Here is a 20,660-nt window from a genome sequence, read left to right on the forward strand (position 1 = left end):
TCGCGATCACATCAAAGCGGCCGTGCGGCCCGCGAAAGTGAAAGCAAACGGTGTGCAGGCTGCCAAATGGTGCGCGCGCCCGGCGCACATGCACTGTATTTGGAGGCCTGAAAGCACTCGTTTGCACTTCCAGATCCCCCATTAACAAAAGCTCTCGCGAGAGGCAGCGCTAAAGCGCTGTCTCAGGCGAGACATAAAAACGCCTTTGGCGCATATGCCCGTTACATTTCCTGTTTTACATTTCTGAAAATTTTGTAATACTTTTAGATCAATGCCAAAACACTACAACAAATAATCTTACGACACGTTCTATTACTGTACAAACAGCCATCTTAAACTAGTAACAAAGCTACAATACCAATCTTGTCACCGGACATTACCCCGCACGGCACGGGCAGCACTAGCCTTATGCTAGTACGCTAATGCACCTTTTGTTTTGCCTTTAAATACAAATTATTTCTTCCATACTTTTCACAAGCTACACACAGGTTTTGCAGCACTTTTCCCACGAATTCCCAGGATAATTTGTAACATATACTACACAAAATACTGTTCGAGGATTGCTTCCTCGCTCGTCTCACCTCCCCCCGCCCCATCTCCACCTTCCTCCTCCATCACGTCACTAGCGATTATAACTATACACATGCATTGGACCAATTGCAAATCCTTACTACAACAATGCTCACATTTATACCCCATGTCCTGTTGCTAAAAATACAGCGATGTTTACACTAGTTGCAGTCCTTACAAATATTTTAAAATAACCCATTGCTCCACAATGTAACACACTACCAACAGCTCATAAATTACTACCTATTAAACAATGCGTTTGCTACATTATTTACCCCTACATACTTTAAGCCCACACACATTAAGCACTTTGTGCTAACATATGTTAATGTCCAAATACCTCATGGCTAGGCAGGCAGGTCGCTCCCTCCATCCGCCACGCAGCCCCCTGTGGGTTGAACCTTCGTTGCCGCTTTTGCCGCCTGACTGCTCGCTCCCTTTTTTATTCTGTACCCCTGCGCTTGGCTTTCTGTGCCACTTTGTTTTCTTATTCTGTGCCCCTGTGTTTTGCTTTCTGTACCCCTGTGCTCTGTTGTCCCTCTCCTGCCGTCTTTTCCCGCCGTTTTTTCCCCCGGGTTTTCCCCCGCCGCTGAGCCCCTGCGGCCCCGCCCCTTCACTCCCATTGGCCGCCCCTCTCCCACCTCCCAGCTGCTCCTCCCTCCCTCTGCCCTCATATGGAGGCCGCTAAGCGGCCGCACAGCGGGTGCGCCGAAGGCGCTTAAGGCAAGCCCGTCTGTGCCCGTCCGTGCCTGGGTCGCACCCAGCGCCAGAACCCCTGGACCCCGCACCCCCCGCAACGCCAGACTGCACTACGACGCAAGCACCCTCCACGCACTCAACACCAGACGAGACCACCCCTGCTACCGGGCCACCCCGAAACGCACCCAGGTGCCTTTCACCTGCCGGAACTGCAGATTCACCAGCATCCAACCCTCCACACCACCAGCCAGAGAACCCAACCACCTCTGCTGCATCCTCCTCAACACCCGCTCCGCTCGCAAGCACGCCATCGAACTCTGGGACCTCCTAGACTCCACCGCCCCGACGTCATCTTCCTGATGGAGACCTGGCTGAACGCCACCTCAGCACCAGACATCGCCATAGCCATCCCACAGGGCTACAAGACCTCCCGCAGAGACCGCACCAACGGAGTGGGAGGAGGAATCGCCATCATCCACAAAGACTCCATCAAAATCTCAACGAACACCGATTACACCCTCACCACCGCCGAGCACATGCACTTCAAGATCCACACCGACCCCAACACCACCCTCAGAGGAACTCTCATCTACAGACCTCCCGGACCCCGCCCACAGTTCAGTGACACCATCGCCGACCTCATCAGCACCCACGCCTTCGCTTCCATGGACTACATCCTCCTCGGGGACCTGAACTTCCACCTCGAGAACAACAACGATGCAGACTCCACCGCCCTGATCGACTACCTCGCCAACCTCGGACTCAAACAGCTCGTAACGACACCTACTCACGCCGCTGGACACACGCTCGACCCCATCTTCTCCGCAAGCCCTCACGTCTCCTTCAACCACACCACCGAACCACACTGGACCGACCACAGATGCGTCCACTTTACCTTCAGAAAACCCACCACACACCACCGCACCCAACAGCTACCACGCCGCTGCTGGGGCAAGGTCACCGAGGACCAACTGACTACCGCCTTGCCCTGAGACCACCCACCGACCCAGACACTGCCGCGACCAACCTCACACAGTGGATCAACGACTGCGCCAACACCCTCGCCCCTCTCAAGACCTCTACAACCAACCACACCAACAAGAAAGCCGCCTGGTTCACCGAGGACCTCCAGATCTCCAAGCACACCTGTCGGAAGCTGGAGAAGAAATGGCTCCACGACCGTACACCAGACAACCACAAAGCTCTCAAGAGCGCCATCCGCAGACACCACCAACTCATCAGGACCGCCAAGAAGACCACCTTCAAGGACCGCCTAGACAACAACGCACACAACACCAAAGAGCTCTTCAGCATCGTGAAAGAACTCTCCAACCCCAGCTCCAACACCAACGACATCCCGCCATCTCAAGACCTGTGCGACTCCCTGGCCACCTTCTTCCACCGCAAGATCACCGACATCCACGACAGCTTCAACTCCGACCCCCCCGCACCCACCACCGAGTCCACCACCCCTGCGACTACCACTCGCACCAGTCACCTGACCGTCTGGTCCAGCGTCAGCGACGAAGACACCATCAAAACCATGAACTCCATCCACTCCGGATCCCCATCGGACCCCTGCCCTCACCACATCTTCAACAAAGCCAGCGCAACCATCGCGCCCCACCTCCGGAAAACAATCAACTGTTCCTTCGAGACAGAAACCTTCCCAGAAAGCTGGCAGCACGCCGAGATCAACGCCCTTCTGAAGAAGCCCAAGACGGACCCCAAGGACCTCAAGAACTTCCAGCCCATCTCCCTGCTCCCTTTCCCGGCAAAAGTGACCGAGAAGATTGTCAACAAACAGCTGACCTGCTACCTCGAAGTTAACATCCTGGACCCTTCCCAATCCGGTTTACGCAGCAACCACAGCACCGAGACCGCCCGCATCGCCGCCACTGACGACATCCGGACCGTGATGGACAAAGGAGAAACAGCTGCCCTCATCCTCCTGGACCTATCAGCAGCTTTTGACACGGTCTGCCACCGCACCGCACCCTATCAGCACGCAGGGTTGTTTTCAAGGCTGGGGGATAGGTTTTAGGGCTCAGGGAAGAGCGATGGGGTGTAATCTTTACCATGCATATGCCTTTACCAATCATGCCTTTTCAATGGAATTTATTGTAAAGGCATGCGTGGTAAAGACACGGTTGTGGTGAAGACTGCGTTGTTAAGGCATGCAATATAATCGCATGTGTGGTTCCGCCATACATCCCTAACTCTCTTATGCATTGTTCAGTGGTTATAGTACCTAGTGAAACCTTGACCTCTGGTCCAAGGCCAGCACTCTCCCCAGCATCTCCGCCTCACTGCCGACAGCGCCAGCACAGAGCCCTTCTTCCAAGCCGGGTCCGAGCCAGCAGCCCGTCCCTGCGCCTCAGGTTTCACATTGCGTGCCATCCGGTATTTTCCCCTGTGTTTCCGCTCTTATTACTGTTATTCCCCACCTCACTGTTGCCTTTTGAGGACTGCTGACTGCATTACTGTACCAGTGTGTTGTATTTTTCTTCCCTCGCTGTACTCTGCTGCCCCGCCCCCGACTCAGCCCCGCCTCCCTACCTCTGCTCCCACCCCCCTCCCCTACCTAATGGCGACCACTGCGCGGTCGCGCGCCCCAAAGAGGTGCTTAAGGCAACCCCGTCTGCGCCCGTCCGCCGGGAACCCTGGTTCTCCTAGGCCCCACCGCTATGACTCAGCCACCCTCCACACACTCAATCCCGGAAGACACGCCGACTGCGCAAGATCTTCGCTGAACACCACCCATGGGCAGTTCTCATGCAGACACTGCCGCAGAGCCTTCACCATCGACAAAGCTCCCACAACCGCCTGATGCACGCACCACCAAAACCCTGACTTGCATCCTTCTCAACGTTCACTCCCTGCACCGACACACCGTAGAAATCTGGAACCTGATCGACACCCTCTCGCCCAATGTCGCCTTCTTCACGGAAACCTGGACCAACGCCACCTCCGGGCCCAGACATCGTCACGGCCATCCCCAACTGCTACAAGATCCAGAGAAAGGATCGCCCGCACCGCCCAGGAGGACTCGCCATCGCACACAAGACCCCCCTCCAACTCTCCACATCCAGCACAAGTGACCCCCACTCCGACACAGAACACCTCCACTTCCAGATCCAGACCAACCCCAGGACGACGCTACGCGGCACCCGCAACTACCATCGCCGAGCTCACCGCACTTCACGCAATAACCTCCACAGACTACAGTCTACTCGAGGACCTGAACTTCCACATCAACAGCAACGACCCTGACTCCACCACTCTCCTCGACAACCTCGCTAACCTAGTACTGAAGCAGCTCGTCAACACGCCCACCCACAGAGCGGGTCACACCCTAAACCCCATCTTCGTGGGAGGAACAAACATCCATTTCAGCCACACCACCCAGCCCTTCTGGACGGATCACCACTGCGTCCACTTCACCTTCAACACCACCATCGCACCCATGCCCGCCCCACCCCGCGCCCGTCATGACGGAACTAAAGCAAGATCACAGAGGAACACCTCAACACCACCCTCTGTCAAACCCACCCCACACCCCCAGCGCCACAACCAACACCAACTCCGCAGCCAGGGAATTTCACAGCTGGGTCTCCTACTGCACCGACAAGCTGGCACCCCTCCACCACGCCACCAAACAACGCCCTCTGAAGGCCGCCTGGTTCACCAAAGAACTCCAAGAAGCCAGACACTCCTGCAGACGCCTAGGAAAACCTGGCGAAACACAAAAACCACGGAAGCGCGGAACAACCACAAGAGAGCCCTGAAGGAATATCACCAGCGCATAAGAGACACCAAACGGACCATCATAAGAGACAAAGTCCAGATGTACACGACCAACGTCAAGGAACTGTTCTACGTCATGCAGCAGTTCGCAAAACCCACCTGCGAAGTCACAGACGTCACACCTTCCCAGGAACTCTGCAAAAAGCTCAGCTCCTACTTCCATCTGAAGATCAAGGTGCTCTACGGCAACTTCAGCGAACCAGCACCGGACACCTCCCCCCTACCCACCGCCACTGATAAGCCAACCATCACGTCCTGGGATCCCACGACCGTCAAACTCATCATCGCGACCATGAAGAAAACTCACTCAGGAGCCCCAACGGACCCCTGCACACCGCACATCTTCCACAGGGCCGCCGCTGTCATCGACCCTGAACTAGGACAGACTATCAACGCCTCCCTCAGATCCGGCATCTGCCCAGACGACTGGAAACGAGCAGAAGTGAAACCCCTCCTCAAGAAACCAACGGCCGACCCCACGGACATGAAAAACTACCGGCCCATCTCTCTCCTCCCCTTCGCGGCCAAAGTCACCCGAGAGACTTGTGAACGCCCAGCTGACCGCTGTCATCAAAGAGAACTCCATCCTAGACACCTCCCAGTCTGGATTCCGTAGCAACCACAGCACCGAGACCGCCCTCCTCGCGGCCACTGACGACATCCACGTGCTACTAGACCAGGGAAACACTGCGGCCCTCATCCTTCTAGACCTCTCTGCAGCCTTCGACACCGTCTCACATCGCATGCTCGCAGCCAGACTTCACGCCGCGGGGATACAAGGAGCCGCCCTCGACTGGATCCGATCCTTCCTCTCCAGCAGAACACAGAGGATTCGACTCCCTCCCTTCCTCTCCGAAACCACGGAAATCAACTGCGGAATACCCCAGGGATCATCACTCAGCCCCACGCTCTTCAACATCTACATGGCCCCCCCCTCGCCACCAAAGTCAGACAGCATGGGTTCAGCATCGTATCCTATGCCAACGACACCCAGCTTATCCTCTCACTCACAAAGAATACCGAAGACACCAGACTCTGCTTCCAGGAAGGACTGAAGAACGTGGCAGTCTGGATAAAAGACAGCTGCTTGAAGCACAACTCAGAGAAGATCAAGGTCCTCATCCTCGGACCCTTCACCTCCGCCTGGGACAACACCTGGTGGCCCCCCGCCCTCGGGAACCCACCCACCCCTACAGACCACGCTCGGAACCTCGACATCATCCTTGAATCCTCCCTCGCCATGAACCGCCAGATCAATGCTGTCGCTTCCGTAAGACCTTCAAATGGATCCCCCCCCCCCCCGACTGCAGAAGGACCGTCACCCACGCCCTCATAACCAGCAGACTACGGGTGAGTAGTGCGCTATACAAACCCCCGATTGATTGATAGTACCTACAGCACGGGACACACTCAGAGTAGCTGTGTGCTCTATAAGTGCTATTTGATTGATAAAATCTGTTCTTTAATTTTTTTTCTATAAATCTACTAACTATAATGTATGTCATCTGTTTACTACATTAAACTGTTTATAAACAATCTTCTTACATATTTTAAAAAGACACATATATGCAAGGATTTTTCATACTGTAAAGTCATCCAAAGAGCTCTCCTGCCACCTCTTACTACAAACCCAGAGGATAAGATGGAGGACACTTTTCATCCAATTATGGTCTTTCATTCAATATCATAATATAGTCTAAGAATTTCAGTCAAATTTGCTCGCACTGGACCTGTTTGACTGGCACATTCTATAACAATGTCTAGTAACTGAACAGCTAACCCAACCAGAGGAGAACATTTCTAAACAATATGGTGAGTTAACCCCAACCAACTGGTTGCTGCTTTCTGGCTCAGGTATAAAGCACAGGGCTCTCCACAATCCTCCCTCTCATACAATATCTCACAAAGAAGGTATTCTCATCAATGACGTTTAGAAATTGCCTTATAAAATTAATTAAGCAAAATTACATTTTGCATTATTTAAACCAAGACGGCATTTTAGCAACACAATATAAAATTAGCATTTGTGGACACCTACAGAACAATCTCAAAAATGTAAAGCACTTTGTGCTCTCTACTCCAATTTGCTCAAACCCAACAAAATCCATCTCATACCCTAAAATACGTTAACCTGTTCACTTAAGTTGTGCAGCTTTTTTTTTACTGCACCATACCTGATCTGGTAAAAGGAAGCATCATACTAATTTAGAAGATTTAGTGCTTAATTAGTACGCACCTTTTTCTCTGCAATAAACAGTATACCCTGGCCATTCCAAAATGTATCCAGTGGGCTCTTGTGTCCTTCTCTGATCATTTGCACCTGGATTTCATTCTGTGAAGAAGAAAGAAGATTACAGGAGTGGAAGAAAATACTTTTGGTTTAACTGTATCACACAATCTAAATGCATAAAGAGCTCCATTATGTAGGATGCAAAGGAGAGTAGATGAAGGGCAGATAAAATCTCCCAAGTGTTCAACTAGCAGGATTGTTCGCTGCTTGACCCCAATAACTATAAATGAATGAAATGCAGGCTATGTTTGTATTTATGTTTTGTTGTGCCAAGACACGGTGGTATAGGGAGACTTCAAAAGAACTTATTAGTTACCTTTGGATAATCTTACTCCTGCAAATGTGTAATATTAACCTTCTTCCGTCCTGCCAGACTGGACTTGAAAATGTATTAACAATAGCATGTCACCAGAGCAACAATTCACAACAGTCCATGGTTCCAACTGACCCCACAGAATGCCACATCTAATGCCCATGGAAGAGGCCACAAAGGCCAGTGCAATGCATTCTACTGTGTTATTTCTGCGTCCCTACAGATTAAGCACACACTTGATGGAACCAAAATATTGTGAAAACAATAAATGTTCATACCAACCTTTAAAACAAGCATTTGCAATGCAATAGGTCTCGCATTTGTTAAAGTTACAGCTGTTGGTGTTGAAAATGACAATGTTTGTTACTTTTTAATTTTTTATCTGCAGTTGAGTTATTATATTTGCATAGTGCTATTGCCATTGGTATAAAAAAAGCAAAAGTAAATAACATTGTCATTTTTAACTCCAATAGCTCTAACTTTAACAATTGCGAAACTTATTGCATTGCAAATGCTTCTTTTACAAGGCATGCTGCAGGGTATAGTACCACATATGGCTAAAAGATTCATATGGATTTGCAACATAAATATGTTATAGGTATTAAAGTGTAAAAATAATGTAACTGCATATTTATAAAACACTGCAAAGATAAGCAATATATATAGTGTAAACTAAATGGTTAGTATAACACAGATGACTTTTAATACTGGGTGTTATAAAAGATAAACCACATATTTAGAGAACACGCACATTAAATAGCACGTCCAAAACCAACATGGAGTGTTGTATATTATCTACTGCCGGTCGCTAGTAGATATATATATATATATATACACACACACACACATATACAGCATGGGATCGGAGTGCTTGCCAGCAAGAAAAGCCTTGCCCTGAAGTCTGGCACCAGCTGGTAATTGGGCACCGCAGACGCCAACGCCGATGTGGTGAGGTGGTTTTGGCGCTATCATTTTTGCTGATGGGTCCTCCTCAATCCTGAGGGTGTGCTATCTTGGATTTCATTTTAAAAGTTGTCCACTACTATTTTCTGAATATCATGTGCCTTTACCCCGATGAGAAGACATTCTCGACATTGACCCTGCAGTAACTTTTACTTCTTGACTTTTGCTGCTATGCAGCTGTTCATTCAATAGCATTACGGGAGTTGGAGTCCCAAGTGGGGCTGGGAGCACGAGCGCGATAGACTGTGGGTTTCCAGTTTGCTCATTTTCCAGTTTTGTGGCCCGAGAGGAGTGTATTTTTATCTGTGCCTTATGGCTTATATTAATGTGAGCGTGCCACTATTATTACGACAAGATTTGAAGTGATTTAATGGTTGAGGTCAGAGGTCGGGCTGTTACGATCTTGGCATCAGCTCGAGAGAAGTTTTTCCGGGACACTAAATGACATTATTGGGACATGAATAGAAATGCTTTGTAGTAGCGGCTTTTTAAACTGTCTTTTAAATTGCTTTTGATATATTTGTTTTTCATTAGGCACTATAGGATTTATGGTTTGGCCATGGAGGTTAAATACCCGTATTAACTCTCACTGTGTACAGCGTCTGATGTGATTTATATGCATAAACAAACTATGCGGTCTGAATCTTAGATATTTTGGGCAATTTTAATATAGGCATTATGTACAATAGTAGTTAATGGAATGCCTTACTTTCAGTTTGCTGACTTCCAGCTACAGACTGCATGCATATGATGTTATGTTGCTTGAAGACAATTACATACACCACAGTATGTTTTCTATGTTTACTCATAAGCCCAGTGGGAGGGGTTATATAATACGGTTGTAAACGGCGCCAAACCAGATTGACAAAGGCCTCTTGAGGCCGAAACGCATCTCTCCTTGAGCTCGGGATCGAGGGCGACATCAACTAATAAAGAGATGCCGTATCCTAAGCCACTTCGTGTCCATGGTTCCTTCCATGGTGTCACTGTAGGAGGTGGACTGTTTGAGATAGATATATATATATATATATATATATATATATATATATATATTACCTACTGGCGGTCGCCAGTAGGTAGTTATAGTTAGGACCCCTTTTCCATAGGAAAACCTCAACATTCTATTTTGAATAACTTTGGCGCCGGTCGATGAATCCTCGCGAATTTCTCAAAATAGGTGGGGCGCTCCGCTCCGCTCCTACCCTGAAAGTCTCGGGGGGATTCGTCAAGCGGGGGCTGAGATAAAAGGGGGGTCCCAAAACGCGTTTTTCCCATGCATTTTTCCATAGGACCTTTAGAACGAGCTACAGCCCGAACGGCTGAACAGAATTACTAGAAATTTGGCAGAGAGGTAGTCCCTAGGTCAAGGAAGTGCCTTTTGTAGGTTTGGTGTAAATCTGTTCAGTAGATTCTGAGAAAATAGCCTTTAAATCAATATATATATCTGAGCCCGCTTACCGTACGCTTACCGTAAGCGTACGGTGGCGTGCGCGAGCGCGATTCTGATTGGCTCTTAGATCTTAGTAAACATTCGAATCGGCCGAAACCAGGAAGCGGCGGCCGCCATTTTGTCTCTCGCACTGAGTGTTGTTTATCAAACAAGATGGCCAAAAACATGTTACGGGGCTGTTTTGACAACTCCCTCCCACATAGTCATGTTGAGGGAGTCCCCAAACATACCCCAAGAGCAAAAACGGTTTTATTTTTTTTTCGGCAATTTCGCCGAGTACGCTTACCGTACGCTTACCGTAAGCGTACGGTAAAAAATAAAAAATAAAAAAAACACTATCCACACTTACCCCACCCCCTGTGCTTTTGGTGGCCGTAGGCCACCAAATGTACAGGGCTTATTAATAGGTAAAAAAAACTAAATTTTGGCAACATGAAATTATAAAATCGAAATAAAAAAAACACTATCCACATTGACCCCACCCCCTGTGCTTTTGGTGGCCGTAGGCCACCAAATGTACAGGGCTTATTAATAGGTAAAAAAAACTAAATTTTGGCAACATGAAATTATAAAATCGAAATAAAAAAAACACTATCCACATTGACCCCACCCCCTGTGCTTTTGGTGGCCGAAGGCCACCAAATGTACAGGGCTTATTAAAGTTGATAAAAACCGTGCACGGAACGAACTGCGTTAAGTGGGCGCGCACGCCTCGAATGGCGTAAAGTAACTTAGCATTTAAAAAACCGTACAAATTCACTGAAAAAACCATAGGTTTCACACACGTTATAGTTAGGAATTAGCATTTAAAAAACCTTGCAAATTCACTGAAAAAACCATAGGTTTCACACATGTTATAGTTAGCGGAAATTTTACTGATAAAAAACCAGTGAAATTGCCCCGTTATAGTTAGTGCTGGCAACTATAACTCACGCGACCGCAATCTTCTGCTGATGACATATGTGTCTTTATGAAAAAAAAATATTTGTAATATATGTATAGCTAAAAATGTATGGAAGAAGACATGGGCAAATAAGTGTCTAAATACAGTATTAGCATCAGCAGAGGATTGCGGTCGCGTGAGTTATAGTTGCCAGCACTAACTATAACGGGGCAATTTCACTGGTTTTTTATCAGTAAAATTTCCGCTAACTATAACATGTGTGAAACCTATGGTTTTTTCAGTGAATTTGCAAGGTTTTTTAAATGCTAATTCCTAACTATAACGTGTGTGAAACCTATGGTTTTTTCAGTGAATATATATATATATATATATATATATATATATATATATATATATATATACACACATATACATACATATATATATATATACATACATACTGCCGCTTTCTTCCGTGTAACCCACTTGGGGAAAGAAATCATTGCACACAACATGACTGCAGCAACTATTTTAGTAAATGCACAAACTACCTCTCCCATGAAACATTTCGAGGTCCCATCAGGGCGGGGCATGAGGTTTAAAGTTTGGCTCAGCAGCAGCAGCTGTGTTCAAAGCCAGTGAGCAAGGGTATGATGGCCCGAAACGTTTGGCGCTATATGGAGGAGTAAATGCGCTGTTGGCCCCGACCTGCAATAAAGTAAGGAACTTACCTTCAACTGTGTTGGCTTTCCTAATCAAAGGGCCACCTTGTGTGTGGATATATATATACATACATACAAGAGTAGAAATAGGTTTTATTTTAGCAAAGAAACAGTATATTACAGAACTAGGACGAAAAAAACACTTTGGCAAAAATAAAGGGAGACAGGCGCCAATTTTGAAGCGGGGGATTAGTCAGACTATTGCCGTGGCCCCAACATCCTGTGATCCTGGGCAAATAAATGAGTTTCCTTATATGTAAAAACCTGTTATGGCCTTAACTGCTGCTATTTGAATTTACTTTACTATGTTTGGGTGAATTTAATGCAATAAAAGCAGGTGTTAATAATTAATCACCGTGGTGTGCACCAGCAAACCCCCGCCCAAATTGAGCACTAATTTAAAGGCTAAAATTGTTTAAAACAAACGGCATGTTATACAGCTATAAATATAAAAAAATACCTACTCTGCAGCATCACGGGTTGCACAAGCAAAACACATTGTGCAGCCTACAACAACAAACGTGGCGTGGTCTAACAGCATGTGTGTTTGGGAAAATCCTGTAATGTATTTGTCTGTATGAAAATGTATTATGTCCTCAAGTGATGTTTAAAAAAAAAGTGTAATATCCTTGGGTTAAATAAACATATTTGCAGTATCGATGGTAAAAACATTTTGTAGAAACCTATAATAAAATGTAATTGTGTTTTGAAAGCGGGATGTTAATGTATCCAGCAAGGAAATAATTTAGCCCATTGGCTTAATGTTCACAACAAACTGTGAAATGAAACAGCAGGTGGAAAATACATGTTCTTTTTACTGTCTGGGTGCAAATTAACCATATAGAAAATGTGGCAATGCTGATAATTATCAAAAGGCCTTCCAATGCAAGTGGGAAAAAGGATGCTTAATGGCTTGGATTTTGAAAACAAAAGAAAGAATGCCATGTGTGCACTGTTGACATAAAAAGCCATCCAAGCCACAAAAAAAGTGTTGTACATTAAATATGAAAGAAAACATTATTTAACCAAAGAGACATAATATTTATTTATTTTGTATGTAAAAAAATGTAATATAGTATTAAGTGGTGTTATTTAAAATTACTTTCAATACTTTTGGGTGATTTTTTCAATATGAAGTATCGCGCAGCGCACCGGAAAACCCAGGCTAAAATTAAGGACTAATTTAAATACAGTTAATTTCACTGTGAAATGTGTCCTAGGGAGAGGAGTGTGAGAGACGGAGGGGGTAAAACAGGAGAGAAGGGAACAGGAGGAGAGTGAGAAAAGGAGAGAAAGTGTGGCTAAGAGGCAGATGAAATAGGAGAAAGCGAGGGCAAGAGTGGGGAGAAATTAGGAAAGGAATGGAGGCAGAAGGAGAAAATATTCAAAAGGAAAAAAGTGTAAAGGGGTAAGAGCAGAAAAGAAGCAAGGTATCAGGTGAGATAGGTAAATGAATGTGCTGTAAAGAAGGAACAGAATGTTTGAGTGAAAGTTCATTGTGGAGTGGATGTGGCGTGAGGGAGAAAGATGACAATTCTATGGTTGGGGATTAAAGTGGACCCAAAAAATGTATTCACTTTGTATGTACGTAAATTTAATATGTAATTAAGTGGTGTTATTTAAAATCACTTCAATACTTGGGGTGATTTTTGTTTTATTATAAGAGTATGTGTTAATCATTAAGTGGGGTGGGGTGGTGCGCACCGGAAAACCCTAGCTTAAATTAAGCACTAGTTCAAAGGCTAATATTGTTGACATCAATCAATCAATCAATCAATCAATCGGGGAATTGCTGCAATGTGAGAGAAGGATCTTCCGCCTGCTCTGGCTCTGTGGATGCGCGGGGTTTCAGCCAGTGCGAGGTTGGAAGATCGGAGGTTTCTTTTGGGTACGTGGAAGTTGATTCTGTCATTGAGGTATTTGGGTCCGTTGATGTGTAGGCATTTGTAGGCGTGAGTGAGGATTTTGAAAGTAACTCTTTTCTCCACAGGGAGCCAGTGGAGACTTAGTAGGTGTTGGCGGATGGGTTTGTGTCGGGTGATGCAGACGAGGAGTCTGGCGGCGGTGTTCTGTATTGTCTGGAGTTTGCGGAGTAGGGACTTGTTGATGAAGGTGTAGAGTGCGTTTCCATAGTCCAGTCTGCTGGTGAGGAGTGCGTGGGTGACTGTCTTCCTTGACTCAGGGGGGATCCAATGGATGCTCTTGCGGAGGATGCGGAGGGTGTTGAAGCAGCTGGAGCTGACGGCGTTGACCTGTCGGTTCATGGTGAGTGAGGAGTCGAGTACGATGCCAAGGTTCTTGGCGTGGTCTGAGGGGTTAGGTGAGCTTCCGAGGGTGGTCAGCCACCAGGTGCTGTCCCATGCAGAAGGGGTGGTACAGAGGATGAGGACTTCTGTCTTCTCGGCATTGAGCTTCAGGCAGCTGTTGGTCATCCAGACTGCGACGTCTTGCATTCCTTTCTGGAAGTTGAGTTTGGCAGTGGTGGGGTCTTTTGTGAGGGAGAGGATGAGCTGGGTGTTGTCGGCGTAGGGTACGATGTTGAGGCCGTGTAGTAGGACGATGGCTGCAAGGGAGGCCGTGTAGATGTTGATGAGGGTGGGGCTCAGGGATGAACCCTGTGGGACTCCGCAGGTGATTTTTGCAGGGTCGGAGAGGAAGGGTGAGAGTCTGATCCTTTGGCTTCTCCCGTTGAGGAATGATCGGATCCAGTCCAGGGCTGTTCCTTGTATGCCTGCGTCGTGTAGCCTGGCGACTAGTGTGCGGTGGGAGACTGTGTCGAAGGCCGCTGATAGGTCGAGAAGGATAAGGGCTTCGGAGTGGCCTTGGTCCAGGAGGGTGTAACTGTACAAACATTTACCCCCCCAATACGTACTAAAAAATTAATTTAAAAAAGCTTGGAGTAAAACAGAGAGACCTTGAGTCGGGTTAAGTAGAGTGGAGTAAAGCAGTGTGGCGTTCAGTAAAGCGGAATGGCGTGCAGTAAAGCGGAATGGCGTGCAGTAAAGCGGAATGGCGTGCAGTAAAGCGGAATGGCGTGCAGTAAAGAAGAATGGCGTGCAGTAAAGCGGAATGGCGTGCAGTAAAGCGGAATGGCGTGCAGTAAAGCGGAATGGCGTGCAGTAAAGCGGAATGGCGTGCAGTAAAGCGGAATGGCGTGCAGTAAAGAAGAATGGCGTGCAGTAAAGAGGAATGGCGTGCAGTAAAGCGGAATGGCGTGCAGTAAAGCGGAATGGCGTGCAGTAAAGCGGAGTGGAATAAAGCAGAGTGGCTGAGTGGTATTGGGGTGAGTGGAGTGAAGCAGAGTTGAGTGGAGTGAAGCAGAGTTGAGTGGAGTGAAGCAGAGTGGCATTGAGTGGCATGGAGTAAAGCAGAGTGGCATGGAGCAAAGCAGAGTGGCATGGAGCAAAGCAGAGTGGCATGGAGCAAAGAAGAGGGGCATGGAGTAAAGAAGTGTGGCATGGAGCAGAGCAGAGTGGAGTAAAGCAAAGTAGCGTGGAGTAAAGCAGAGTGGGGTGAAGTAAAGTAGAGTGGATTGGAGTGAAGTAAAGCAGTGTGGAGTTAAGCAAAGCAGAGTGGTGTAAAGCAGTGGCACTGAGAATTAGTAGCGTTGAGTGGAGTAAAGCAGAGTTGAGTAACGCAGAGTGGTGTTCAGTGTAGTGGAGTAAAGCAGAGTGGCATGGAGTAAAGGAGAAGTGTGTGGAGTAAAGCAGAGTAGAGCAGATGGAGTAAAGTAGAGCGGCGTAAAGACCAGTGGCGTGGAGCAAAGCACAGTGGCGTGGAGCAGAGCAGAATTGAGCGGAGTGGAGTAAAGAAGAGTGGCATGGAGTAAAGTATTGACAACCCGGTCCCCTGATTGTTGGCCGGCTGCCTTGGGCCCCACCCCTATCCCTTTACCTGCTGCAAAAAATCTTGGGGTCAGTTTGGTTGTCTCGTTATCTATGAGGGATCAAGTCATGACCACCACAGGGACCTGCTACCACACCCTAAGGCTTCTGCGCAGTGTGTTCCAGTGGCTGCCTCTATCTGCACGAAGAACTTTGATACAGGCACTGGTCATTGGTCGTCTTGACTACTGCAAAGCTCAGCTAGCATCTGCAAACAAATCTCTTCTAAAGCAGACTACAGATAGTCCAGAATGTTGCCACTATTTGGCAGACATGTTCAAAGTTTACTGTCCAAGCAGACTGCTTAGATCCGAAGGTAAAGGGCTGCTTGTGGTCCCCCGCTACAGGAAATTGCAAACAAGTGGCACAACTGTTGCATACCTTGCCCCGAAATATAAGAACCCTCTGCCGGAGATCCTCCGGTCTGCTTCGTTTCAGGAAACTCCTGAAGACTGAACTATCCCATGACTGATTTGTGCTTGTCCTGTACCTTCTCATTCTGGCAGCGTGGAGATACCCCTACAGGGGTGATTCCAGCGCTTTATAAATCCCATACATAACATAACATTGTAATTGCGTTTATATAGCACATACTACCCCTGACGAGATGTCGAAGCGCTTTTTCGGCGAGTAGCACACTACTCCAGAACCCATTAACGATTAGCGAATTAGTATAGTAAAATATGAAAGCAATTTGAGTGGTGGATATGGTAGTCAATTATTTGGATTGAGAAAGAACAGTGGAGGGATAGAAGAGGAAAAAGGTTTGCATTTATATAGCGCTTGCTACCCATGATGAGGTGTTGAAGCATTTTTTCTGTGAGTAGGACTCTACTCCTGAATCCATAAAGCAGAGTGCGTGGAGTAAAGCGGAGTGGAGTAAAGCAGAGTGGAGTGGAGTGGAGTAAAGCTAAATGGATTGAAATAAAGTGCAGTGAGTAAAGCGAAGTGGAGTGAAATAAAGTGGAGTGGAATAAAGGAACGTGGTGTTGTGTATAGATTTAGATTCTGTATATAGGTTTCCCGATTTATGCCCTTATATAGGTACAATTCATATTGCCCTTATTTAGGCATAGAAAATCCAGCTCTTATTTAGGCATTGTCCATGCTAACCAAATACAGGCATGGTCTCCTACATACGTCAATCGATGTCACAACGAGTTCTTGGAAGACCAGAAAAGTTAGGGAAGTGTATTGGATCTTTATTCTAGGCACGGCAGACAGGGTATTGAATCAAGAGATACCTTCGGATCAAGCTATCAAATATAACAACCGAGTATTTATTCATTCCCTGCCTGTCCTTGTTCCACACATTTTTTTCAGATATTCCCAACGGGTAATCATTATCAATCATACCAATTGTCCAACATCAGTTCTCTGACAATTTCCATCATGTAAACTGTACTAGTATTGACTGTCTCAAGACACCTTGACTGGTTGCATGACTTCAGAGAGACTTTGGTTGCAATCATGTTTTTGGGACAATATAACAAGGCATACATGTAATCATCCGTTTTAAAATAGTGACCCACTCATATACCTACTTTACATGAGGTTACTTTAACTATATTTTGGATTATGAAATCTTACACATTTGCATGCCTTCTGTCAGACAACATCAATAATCTGCAAGATTAGTTGTCGGCACAAATAATTCTCTAGTAGATCATTTTCCTATTCTATTCCAATGTAATCCTTCCATCCACATAGTCATAGTCATTCCAAAATGGCGTCTTGAGATCGGCATTTATGACCGTTTAACATCAAGTTTAACCTACTATGCAGCGCGAGACATGACATTGCCACGATCAATATTTTCATGTATCAGAGTAAATTTATCACGCATTTCCTGGTGATCAATTATATGTACCAATTTCGAGGTCATTCGATCCATGTTTTGAGTCCTTAATATAGGCTAAGACAGCTTTTCTTATTATCATGTCAATATGTTAGATACTCTCGATAATTTGGGAGTTCCCCTTGTGGTTACAATTATATGTTTCTAGAGGGTTTTTCATGTCCACTCCTACATGTTCTCCTTATGAGATCAGTCATTTCAATATGGCGCTAATTCACACAAGAAATTCGAGGTCATCCGATCCACGTTTCGAGTACTCAATACAGGTCAAGACAGATTCTTTAATTATCATGTCACTAGGTCAGTTACTTTTGACAATTTGAGAGATTCCCCTGTGGAAACTTAAACTTCTTTTCCAGCAGGGTTTTCTATGTTCAACCCCACATTTTTTCTCTATTAGAAAATTCATTCTAATATGGCGCCCATACATTAGCAAAAACGGCTGTTCCACACAGGCTTCCGCGGATGAAGAAGCAGGTAGTGCGACGTTGGCGCGTCTTACAACCATATAAACCTTAGTACAACAGCCTGCACATCTTGATACCAATACCCAGCAGACGCTATTGCTTCATATATACCGGCAGGTGGTAAAACTCTGGCTACTACATGTGGCCGGTTTTTATGCTCTAGGATAGCATTTTAGCGAACCCATCCTGCATCTGTAGTCCTTGGCCACGAGTCATTTTTTTCGTCCACCCCTGATCTTTTGTTATTTTTTGGCACAGTTTTATCCAATATGTATTTGCAGCTTTTGGCCACGAGTCATCTTTCGTGCATCCCTGGCATTTTTCGGCACAGCTCCATCCAACACTCATCATATGCCCAGTTACACGACATTAGAATTTTCCTGCCGTAAATTCATAGACCAACCACTGCATTCCACGTCCTTAGTTTGCAGTGTAAGCAAATTTGGAACCTTTTTACTCTGTTGATTTCGATTAGGTGCTCCGTCATTTTTCATATCGTTTACCTAACATTATTCTTGTTAGGTTGTAGTTTCAGATACAGCTACATTAATATTACTAGGTTTTCACTAAGAACATATTTAAGTATAAGTTAGACATCTTGTACTGGGGTCAGTATGTGAACACGATCCATTAAACATCGAACTTTAGGTCATATAGTGTAGTTGTATACATTTTTCATTATACAAAAAAGTTTTGTTCACACATTCTATTTTTATGCTTGTTTTTCTAATAGAGTGAAGATATTTATCTCCATCATAAATTAGAGTCAGCTGTATCGCAGCAAAGATTTTTTCACTACACTGGAAGTGCAAACACCTTTATGTTAAAGGTTAGTACATATCATTTAAGTGAATAGTATCTCTACAGTCACAGATATCTATAATGTAGTCTTATCTCCATTCTCATTATAGATACACAAATTCCTGCTCAACCTCTATAATTCGTATCCATCAAAAGGAGGCATAGCCTGATTGAGTGATACTGCAACGTTGAGGCATTAAATAATAAGGAGTACGACTATTATAGGAGTGGTAAGGTTAATATCAGTATCCTTCTAACCATCACGATACAAGGTGAATTATAATCCTAAATCCTGAGTAATTCATTATAGCATACATTATTCTGCAGGTTATCAACTCATAGTATGGGGCTTTCTTCTTGACTTATCTACAGGTTCTATTATATACCCTCCACCATCCAGGTATTCTTGTTTTCAATTCTCTCCGTCTCATAAACAAATTTATACAGATTAAATAGAGTTGGTATCTCACTGATTCTCTCACGAGTTAGAGACATTGCATCATTAAAATGGTCATTTCATTCTTTCATATTTTACTTTCATTTAGCTTCCAGTCTTATTGAGACACCATTTTTTATTAATGCTGATGTCTTGAATAAATAATATCTTCTCCCCAGCAGGAACTAACAGAGGTAATTACCTGAGCTATATATAAATTGAGAACAGTACATCCATAACTTTCAGAATACACACTTTTGTTTTTGCATTAGTGGTTTTGTTTACCACACACTAGGTTCTCCTTTCCTTTCCATTGACTCACATTATTGAAATTTTAGATCAGTCACTTCAGCATCTTACAGCATCAATTAAAGATGAATTTAAGCATCGTGTATATGCATGTAAGGGCAAATTTGTATTCTAGTTTTTTCATATATGTATATATATATATTTTTCCCTTGTGCAGTCAACCACAGTGATGGAATCCTGATGAAGGTATTGCCGAAACGCGTTGGTTTTCTCATTATGTGTCATCAATTTCTTTACCATGTATGTCAGTAATTCAGACAGTTTCAGCCAATCATTGAAATGTTGGTACTAGATTTATCATGTATATTGTAATACTATACTATGCCAACTTGCTATCAGCTGTCTAAAATCATTGTTTGGTATAGAGGTAATTCAACATGTGGTTTTGATTATCATTGGGTATATGTATTTATTCACTCTATTTTTGTAAATCTGTACACATGAATGTTTTTCTATTTTTGATATGACAAATAATTTTCATATATTCAATAAAAAATAAAGATAAATAGAATGATTTAATGATTCTTTCTCTTCTTAAAACACTGATCAACAGGTTTTGACAAATTGCATGTTTGCATGAAACTTGCCCCTCTATGCATTGCATATAATTATGATCGTTGGTTCTTTTTTCAAAAATTAAACCAGACTCTTAAGCCTTTACGAATTCCCCTTGCTTGGATATTGATTTCTCCAAGAACTCATTTTATATGCATGAACATCTATTCCTTAGGGGTTCATTAATTACGTTCCGATGCCCGACTTTTACGTCAATACAGGCATTCTTAAACATCTTCAAGGTATAAATATACCTGCACTTGCCTTGGCAAACCACGGTTCTGGTACGGTCCAGTTTGACTGCCTACTTGCGGTTCGCCACAGCAAGTTTGGAAGGAGATAGAGTTCCCGCCTGATGCACTGACCAGACGCTGTCATCCTCCTCGCAGAGAATCCAGCTTCAGTGTTTCGGACTCCCCTTGCGGGGTGTTAGATATCGAGTCCCGGAAAGAGATTCCAACCTCACACATTCTAAGGTATGGAGCAGACTAGAACTTAGAGAAACCTTTGGCAACTCTTTGCAAAACTAAAACTATAGCTAGCTATACTTTAGAAAACAGCACCTACTTCTTACCTCGTACTACACTTAGATTAGGTACATTGGGGTAGAACTATTTAGAAGCATCAGATGAGTATTCACATTTTAGCCTGTG

At 45.2% G+C, this 20,660-nt stretch overlaps 1 protein-coding gene across 8 annotated transcripts in view; it reads right to left on the reverse strand.

The window, feature by feature from the left end:
• Positions 1 to 20,660, reverse strand: part of ZWILCH (zwilch kinetochore protein) — a 479,149-nt gene that overhangs the window by 304,937 nt on the left and 153,552 nt on the right. For all 8 annotated transcript variants that reach the window (XM_085644606.1, XM_085644607.1, XM_085644608.1 and 5 more), the window contains one exon: positions 7,313 to 7,408. In XM_085644606.1, the coding sequence (XP_085500732.1) occupies positions 7,313 to 7,408 (96 nt within the window). The remainder of the gene's footprint in view (positions 1 to 7,312; positions 7,409 to 20,660) is intronic.

This window comes from Triturus cristatus, chromosome 3_1 (assembly GCF_964204655.1).
Source record: "Triturus cristatus chromosome 3_1, aTriCri1.1, whole genome shotgun sequence".
Taxonomy (NCBI): Eukaryota; Metazoa; Chordata; class Amphibia; order Caudata; family Salamandridae; genus Triturus; species Triturus cristatus.